The sequence below is a fragment of the Octopus bimaculoides genome, chromosome 16, assembly GCF_046866305.1.
Source record: "Octopus bimaculoides isolate indiv1 chromosome 16, ASM4686630v1, whole genome shotgun sequence".
In the NCBI taxonomy this organism is placed as follows: Eukaryota; Metazoa; Mollusca; class Cephalopoda; order Octopoda; family Octopodidae; genus Octopus; species Octopus bimaculoides.
In genome coordinates, this window is record NC_142943.1 from 58,478,310 (window position 1) to 58,488,127 (window position 9,818).

A 9,818-nucleotide genomic window follows, 5' to 3' on the forward strand; every position below is an offset into this window, starting at 1 on the left:
CTTGTGCTTTTCATTCATATACACTAACGTTACACATCTACTGGATTATACCAGTTTCATTTCCTTTAACTCTGAGCAAATTCTTGGCATTCAAGTCTCTTGTCTCACTCACCACCATACAATTTGTTCTTCACTCTGAGAGAAGAACCCTGTGTAATAAGCAGAGCTTGTTGCTCCCTGAACATTTCGCAAACACTTCTTACTCTGGTAAACTAAGCTTTCAGAATATTCATGTGCCTTTACTAATTAGGTCATTTTGGTAACAATAACATAAGCTATCAACTATTCAAGGGAGCCTTCTGAGCATTTCAAAGACTCTTTTTCATTGGTGGTTTTCATGCTTACTGAATTTATGCATCTGCAGCATATAAAGTCTATCACTTCTGTTCATCTGCTTATGACTTCACTACATCTCTTGTGTATCAATGGTTATACTGGGTACACTGTAAGGAATTTCTACCAACTTCTTTTCTGCATATTGAGCATGGTCATTTCATTGATGGTACCAACATCATATCTTCTTTTTTATTCAGTAAAATTTTTGTTCATACTAAGTTTACTTAGAGGTATCTTCATTTTAAGTTTTGCTTCCCTTTCTGGAATTTTCTCACCAAATAGCTGACCAATTCTGTTATAAGAACTAAGTTATTAGCTTATTGGAGTTTTCACAGCTAGCTGCTCTTAAACTCCTTCATTATGGCCAGTTATAAATATCCAAGAAAAGAAAATTCATGCAAATAAATATATTTCTTCATTACTGGTTCCAGCTAATTAGGTTTGGTCGTGCTGAGGCAATTCAATTGATTCTCTGTAATTCGTTTACTTTTCAAAATTAATGAATTTTGTGGATCTCTTGTACTGAAGTCAGCGAAGATTACTACCATACAACAAAATTTCTTTGGCTGTTTTGTCTTACATCATATATGTTATATTGAAAATAAAATAAACACCATTATCTTACTGGTTTCAATTATTGGGTGATGGCCATGCTGTACCTCCCATGAAATTCAAGAAAGATGATAATATTCATATAAAGTGTAACCTTTCTTGGACTCTTGTCCCTTATATTAGTCACATCTTGAACATTATACTTTTACAGTCCGAGAGCAGAAGATAACTATGATATATCTAATGAACAAATGGGACAGAGGAGCCCCTTAAACTCCTAAAGTACAAATGCAAATGTTGATAATGTTACACTTCTGCAATTAAAATAATGCATGTAATCAGCAGCTCTCCAAAAATATCATTGAGGAAATACGTCTTGCGTGAAAAAGTGCCACACCCTAACAGTTGAGGGAACCCGTGGAAGAGGTAGGCCCAGGAAGACCTGGGCTGAGGTGGTGGGGCAAGACCTTCGTACATTGGGCCTCACCGAGGCGATGACTACTGACCGAGACCTTTGGAAATGTGCTGTGCGTGAGAAGACCCGGCAAGCCAAGTAAGATCATTGCCAGTGCCCCTGGACTGGCTCTTGTGCGGGTGGCACATGAGATGCACCATTTTGAGCGTGGCCGTTGCCAGTACTGCCTGGCTGGCTCCCGTAGGATTTTCGAGTGAGATCGTTGCCAGTGCCCCTGGACTGGCTCTTGTGCGGGTGGCACATGAGATGCACCATTTTGAGCGTGGCCGTTGCCAGTACCGCCTGGCTGGCTCCCGTAGGATTTTCGAGTGAGATCGTTGCCAGTGCCCCTGGACTGGCTTGTGCGGGTGGCACATAAAAGACACCATTTCGAGCATGGCCGTTTTCGTGCGGGTGACACGTAAAAGCACCCACTACACTCTCTGAGTGGTTGGCGTTAGGAAGGGCATCCAGCTGTAGAAACTCTGCCAAATTAGATTGGAGCCTGGTGTTGCCATCCGGTTTCACCAGTCCTCAGTCAAATCGTCCAACCCATGCTAGCATGGAAAGCGGACGTTAAACGATGATGATGATGATGATGATGTAAGGCATGATATTGTTGCTAAAACAATATAACAACACCAACTGCAGAAAAGTCTGCTCTGGATGAATATAAACAACATTTCTGCTATTGAATACTTAGATATTATCACAGGGAATTGTCATCAAAACATCTACCAAGTACAAACATAGCAGGCCTGATATAGTCATTTGGAAAAGAAAAGAAAACTTACATATAGTCATAGAGGTAAACTGCCCTATAGATATGAGTGTCTTTTACAAAATCAGAAAGAAGAAGAGTTCTTATGGACAACTGCTTTGAAATCTATTGCTCTTTTATCGTGATTATAAATTCACATTCATTCAATAACCATTTGTGCATCCTTTTACAAAGAATTCTAATGAAAAAAAAAACAGGCAAATAATGAAGTCATACATTCACACACACACACACACACACACACACACACACACACACACACACACACACACACACACATGCATACATACATACATACAATAAACACATACATTCACATACATACAAGCCAATGAGTGGAATGACAATGTAAGGCAAGCTTCTGCATGGTCACACCACAAACTAGATATAACTGCCAAATCCCCTTAAAATTACTCTCTTTCATCTGAACAAAAAAACGTATGTTAGATAATGTTGTTTTGGTTTCATAATGCATAGGAAAAGACTGCATTGTCACAGCTGGATTGTTTTTCATCAAAGATCTATTCAATCAGGTTTACTCTGAAGTTTAACAGTAATGTACACATGTACATACATCTGAGTCAACATGGCAGGAGGAAAGACTTTTACATGAACCACTTGATCGACTAGAAATAGTAGTTAATTCCCTCTCAATCAAAACACTGTGTAGAAAAAAAAAAGAACACATTGAATGATGTATTCCTAGCTACAGCTAAGTAGATCATAGGTTTGCTCAAGTATTCACCTAGGATTAAATGATACAGATACATACAGACACTGTTGCACACACACAAATTCACACACACACACACACACACACGTATATATATTTATATAATTTAGAGAAAAACCACTATTAAATAATTCAATAAAGAATGTAATTCATACCCTCTAGAAAATAAATATATCATAAAAACCTTATTCAAAAACTCAATAAAATACATAAAAGAATAACTAATACATAGTATAAAATGACTATGCACATTTCATGGCTATATTTTCAAATAGATAACTACTAAAACTAATTCAATTAATAATCAAATCTATTCAAAAATATAGTCACTCATCAGGTCTAAACTAATAAAATAATAATTAAAAAAATCAATGTACATATAACTTATACTAAATATCTAAAAAAAATACTTGTTTTAGCAATAAATAAATAATCAAAAAACATTTAACAATATTTCTTAAAATAAAAACACAACTTATCTGTGATGATGGCAGTCAACTCATGACCAAAGAAAACCATCATTGACCATTAAAAAACATTGTGAAATCAGACAAAATTGATGGGGACTAATGAACCACAGCTCTTGATAGATATGCACATCCAAGAATACATATAATTTGCCCATGGGTAGTGTCATTTGTTTCATTTCAGTGATAGCTATGTGTGTGTGTGTGTGTACACAATATTGACCATGTTCTTTTCCTTATGCTTTTTCATATAATAATTTTGATTAAAATTAACTGCAACAGGAGACAAAAAAAAAAAGATAAACAAAGTTAACATTACTAAATAATTTAAATTTATTACTATATCAATTTGTTAATGTCTGTATATAAAAAATATATATGTATATAATTTAGAAAAAAATTATTAATATAATACAAGATGAATTTATAAATACATAAACAATTTAATTAATGAATTATCATTTAATATTAAATATAAGTCTTATTTGATACGTAACATATTTTTTAAATTCTGTCTTACATTTATGCATATAGAGCCTAATATTATTTCATTATAATATAGTTTTCACATATATGTATCAAAATGAAATTGATAAAGAAATTTGCATAACCAATTAATGATGTCAGGAAACTCCTGAAAGCTTTGTCTTTCTTGAAGTACATTCAATGTAAATCAGTCTAATACAATCCATTTCACCCCTGACAGAAGAAGCAAGATGAAGTAGGTTAGCCTAGAAGTGAAATAGTGTCAGTTAGCTAGCTCCCCACCATTCTTCAGCACTTGCATATATTCTCTGTGTGTGTATAAATATATTTACACTGAATCACTGCTTATACATTGAGGAAAAATTCCTGATAAAATTACTTTCTCATCACATTCAGCTAAATTAATTAATCTTATATTTGTTATGTAATAGTTATATAGTTGATGTTTTTATGTAAGTAATCAAAACAGCTGTAAAGCAAAACAAATGACACTTTTCAAATATGATTGAGATCTGTTTTCTATTCTTCATGTGTATATGGCCATTACCTGCATCTGTATGTACAGACCAGGGCAATATTGTTTTTTGGATGCAAGTCTCATCTCTCATATATACACACATATATACATGGCTGTCAGTTCAAATCCTACTGTGTAATGTGAAGTTCTCAGCAACCAGAGTTTGCTGCAAAATTAATTTAACTGAATACATATCTTCCAAAAAAAGGATGCCTTTGAGCCCAGCCAATGTTAGAAACAATTACTATTCATAGTAGTATGATCTATGTACATTTCATTTTATTTTATTTTGTTTTGTTTTTTATTTACTGCTGCATTTCACAGGATTCCTATATCTTCAAGGTAAGGTTTACTCCTACCTCACATCACCTGTGATTTTTTTTGTTTTTGTTTTTTTTTGTTTTGTTTTATTCATTCTTTCAGAAGCTGAATAATAAAAACATACTTTGTTTCAGTATAAAAGGAATTAAAATGACATATAAATAATCATAATGAAATTACATACACAATAAAATTAAAGCAGAAAAGAAAAGGTTAATAGTTAGGTTAGACTTGACAGGGACATTTAATTTAGCTATTTGATAAAAGGTTTCTAACAGGTCTCTAACAGCTGTTTCTAGAATATCCCAGCTACTGGAACATTGTGTCAAGTGAGGATTCCATAGGCCAAATATTCTCTCTCTGATGACAGTTTCAATAGCTTGGATATTCTAGAAAAAAACTATGTAGATCTTCTATTATGTAGCTAAATTGAATGTCCTTGTCAAGTCTTGTCAAATTGTTTGCCTTTTATTTTCTGCTTTAATGTGTACCTAAGAGCTCAAGAGGAAGCCACTTCTAGCTGCTTTCGAAAAGCAGTCACAAAATCATGTCTTCAACTGCAGTTCAAGCCGTAATTTTAATGGCATATCAATTTAAGCACTCAGAGCACATACTTATTAGTTTGAGCCACCCTGATAAAAACTCCTTGAATCTTTTAATAAAATGAATATGTAAGGAAGTAAAACTTGTGGTTGTAAACATTCTACATAAATTTACAAACTTAAAAGGACAAAACTGTACACATTGTAATATCCATAGTATACATTTGTGAAAGATTTCTCAGGTTTTTCACAAATGTAATCATAACTATTCAGGCCTGTCACCTGACTTTGGTGCCTAGGGGTGCTTCAGAATATTCTGGATGGGTACTAATTTGTAATAATACTAAAACGGAGTTTCAAAATAAGTGTATCACTGTAAATCTGAGGGTGAACCATTGAATAGTGAGGGAGCAGTGTGCTGTCCAGAGTATCCCCTTAGTGATGGGCATGTAACTATTAGTAATTAGAATGCTATCAAACTCACATCCCACCACTCTCTCTCTCACACACACACACACACACACACACACACTCTTTCTCTCTCTATCTATCTCATGAATGTACACAGTGGTAAAGACTGCAGTTGAAATTTTTTTTATACACATACATACCCACATGACATTTGCAAACATCATAGTATTTTTATGAATTTAAGCAGCAAACATTTGATATTGAATGCCATACCAAACAAAATATTTGGCTGTATTTCATCATTTGCTTTCACATTTCAAGTTCAAATTTAAACTGGTGTCAAACTTTACCATTCATTCATTGATAAAAATAGTTACCAGTCTAGGACTGAGGTCAATTTAATCAACTATTCCATCAAAATTCATATGCTTCTGCCTCAGTAAGAAATCATCATCATCATCATCATCATCATCATCATCATCATCATCATCATCATCACCACCATCATAACATTTGCTAACTCACCAAGCATATCTTCATGTGACTCAAGCACACACACACATGGTTGTTTTTTCTTTATGTATGTATTTTATGTTGTGTTTATGTTCACATATATATATATATTTTAACTGTAACTCTTGTCTTTTATGTGATATTTATATTGTGTAGTCTGTGTAATCCTGTAATTTTTATCACTTTATGTGAGCCTACCAACAAGGAAAAAATTGCCTTCCATCTTTTTGTGATGAAAATCTACATATACATATACACATGCGAAATAAGAACCAGTTCAATATTTTGTATTTGATGGCAAAAAAAAAAAATTATATACTGGCTTATGAGGTGCACTCCGATTTCAACAATGATTCAAGAAAAAGAATTTTTAAAAGGTTAAAGGGTGTCTGACTTCACATTTAGAACCCTGAAAAGTTTTTTTTTTTTTTAGATCTGCATCTTATATACCATCAAATACAGTACAAGAATACTATTGAACCAGAAATACATGCCCACAACTGTCCTCTTATCCCTTGTCCTTTTTCCTTAATGGCATGTAAATTTTGGAGAAATTTTTTTGATTTTTTAGGTTATCTTCTCTTAGCAAGTGAAATTTGTCGAAAAATTAAGTATTAGTGAAGCACTGGGTCAATGTAAATAAATAGCCCACTCCCACAAAATTTCAGGTCTCGTGCCTTTAATAGAAAGGATTATTATTATTATTATTATTATTATTATTATTTAAGGTGGTGAGCTGGCAAAATTGTTAGCATGTCAGACGAAATGCTTAGTGACATTTCGTCTGTCTTTATGTTCTGAGTTCAAATTATTATTACGGTGAGAGATAAGGCGACGAGCTGCCAGAATCGTTAGCACACCGGGCAAAATGCTTAGCGGTATTTCGTCTGCCGCTACGTTCTGAGTTCAAATCCCGCTGAGGTCGACTTTGCCTTTCATCCTTTCGGGGTCGATAAATTAAGTACCAGTTACGCACTGGAGTCGATTACATCGACTCCCCCTCCCCCTCCCCCCCCCCAAAAAATTTCAAGGCCTTGTGCCTAGACTAGAAATAATTATTGCGGTGAGAGATAATGGTTGAAGGGGAAATAAAAATGGCTTGCAATATGCAGTTATGTCCCCTGTGTATTCTGAATTTAAATCTTGCCGAAGGTTTATTTGCTTTTTATCTTTGTGAGGGTTTTATAAAATAAGTACTGCTTGCATACTATGATAGATTTAATCAACAATAAGCTCTCCACAAACTTGGAGCATCATATCTCAGAAAATATTTCAAATGTTTTGCCACATAAATCCTTTTAAACACTTCTTTTCGTTTTCAGTTGTTTATCCTTTGTTTTAAAGTTGAAATTGAAATTAAAAATCGTTATTATAATATTAGAGATTATAAATATTAATTCAAGATAGAAAAGACCACCAGGTCTACTAACAAGACACAAATCAAGTATGTATCATTTGCTGTTAGTAGAATTGTTGTTCTTTCATAATTCTGTCTCAAATTAATGTTTATCATGTCTGATATATAATTTATGCTACAAATGCTTGGCAGAATCGTTAGCATGCCAGGCGCGATGCTTAGTAGCATTTTGTCTGTCCTTACATTCTGAGTTTCAAGGTCGATGAAATAAATATAAGCTGAGTACTGGGGGGGGGGGGTTTCGATGTAATCAACTAGTCACCTCCCCAAAAAATTTCAGGTCTTGTGCCTTTAGTAGAAAAGATTATTATAAACATCACACAGTATACAATATCATGAGGTTGTTGACTGAAGATATTGTGTCAACCGGAGGTTTGTACTGGTCGTCAAGTCACAACAAGGACTCCACACAGACAGTACTTTACGCAATATGCGTGCAGTTCCAAATAATGCTGACTTTTGCAAAACATCTTATATTGTAGGGTATCTCTAAGGTTTTCAGATGTTTTTATCTATTATTATTATTATTAATATTAGTATTATTATTAAAGTGGTGAGCTTTCAGGATCATTTGCCCACTGGACAAAGTGCTTAGTGATTGTCTGTCTGTTTTTCCTTTTTGGGTTCAAATTCTGTTGAAGTTGACTTTGCCTTTCATTCATTCAGTGTTGATAAAAGAAGTGGCAGTTCAGTTCTGAGGTATCAATGTAATCGACTTATCCACTCCCCTAAAATTTCAGGCCTTTTGCCAATAGTAGAAAAAACTATCATTATTATTATCAACAGCAGTGAGCTGGCAGAATTGTTAGAGCATTGGCTCTTTAAGTTCTAAGTTCAAATCCCACCAAAATCAGCTTCAATAAATGCAAAGTACTAGTCATGTACTGAGATTGATGTAATCAATTATATTATATATATTTCCTTTAAGATTACTAACCTTGTGCCAAAATTAGAAAGAATATCATTATTATTAAATAAAAATGTAATTATCGTATCTCACTTCTTTTTATATTTTCCTCTCTTTTAGCAAAAAGATGACTATTTCTCTTTGGGTGATCGTCGCTGTTCATTGAATCTCGATGCGACAGAATCTTCGTCAACATTGACATTTTTTGGCAGCGTACCTGATTTGAAACTGCTGGACAATTTCCCTGATGCCAAGAGTCTAACCCTGAAAGACAGTTCCAGTTTTCTGGAAGAGGTTTATTCAGATGAAGTAAGTAAGAAGAACTGAGCTTGGAATTTTGTTTTTGGTCAACTGGATTCAACAAAGAACATAAATCAATCTCAAATCTCATTTAGAGATGCTCTCTCTCTCTCTCTCTCTCTCTCTCATGTTAGACATACACACACACAAATACACTACACTTTATCTACATCTTGTCACTGTATTTTATATAGACAACACTGCTGTTTTTATGCTCATATACTAAACACATGTTTCCTCTCTAGCATAGTTATACAATAAGAACTATTGTCTGCCACCTATGCTTCAAACCACGCAGTTCTGCAAAAGGACTGAATAGTCATCCGAGAGGTCATGGATGGAAAATCAGAAATGCCATTGCTACCAAGGAAGCACAATGTGATGGCAGTAATCTGTGAAGAGGGAACAACCACCATGTGTCTGTGTTTGTGTGTTAATTTAGTTATAAGTGTTCCTTAAGAAGCAAGTCATATCACCCTGTATGATGTCAGATGCCACGAAATGGCTAAGTACAAACACAGAGCTCATATATACATGTGTGTGTGTCTATACACACACACACACACACAACACTTTATCCACATCTCATCTTTATTATATTTTATATAAACAATATATTTTCATACTTATATACTAAACATATCTCATCTCTCTCTCTCTCTCTCTCTCTCTCTCTCTCTCTCTCTCTCTCTCACACACACACACACACACACTCTTTATCTATCTCTCTTTATCTTTTTTTACTTACAGAATTATTAAATGGCCATTGCTCTTCTCAAGAAATGTCTCTTTGAGTTTACTTGTATTAATTTTCTTCTCTTTTTTTTTTTCCTTTATGATGTCCTTAGTTTTCTTCTTTGTTTTTCTCTTCTTATTTCTTCACAACCAAGGTCAATCCACCCTGGGATTTTACCGAACAATGATGATGCTGATGATCCTAATTTTTCTTCTTCCACTTCTTCTTCTTCTTCTTAAACTAAATACTTTGAACATTTGGATATTCTGGTTTACTTGCTGTGAGTCTACATAGCACAATTCCTTTTGTTTTAGAATTCTGGTTACTATTACTCTTTAGGTCATA

The 9,818-nt window shown here is 34.1% G+C and overlaps 1 protein-coding gene across 18 annotated transcripts in view; it reads left to right on the top strand.

Moving 5' to 3' along the window:
• LOC106877886 (protein furry) overlaps positions 1-9,818 on the top strand; it is a 157,959-nt gene that overhangs the window by 131,904 nt on the left and 16,237 nt on the right. For 9 of the 18 annotated variants that reach the window (XM_089364821.1, XM_089364826.1, XM_089364822.1 and 6 more), the window contains one exon: positions 8,558-8,746. In XM_089364821.1, coding sequence (XP_089220947.1) covers positions 8,558-8,746 — 189 coding nt within the window. Of the gene's footprint in view, positions 1-4,650; positions 4,669-8,557; positions 8,747-9,627; positions 9,754-9,818 lie in introns of all 18 variants that reach the window. The other 9 variants (XM_089364816.1, XM_089364819.1, XM_089364818.1 and 6 more) reach the window with 3 other exon arrangements.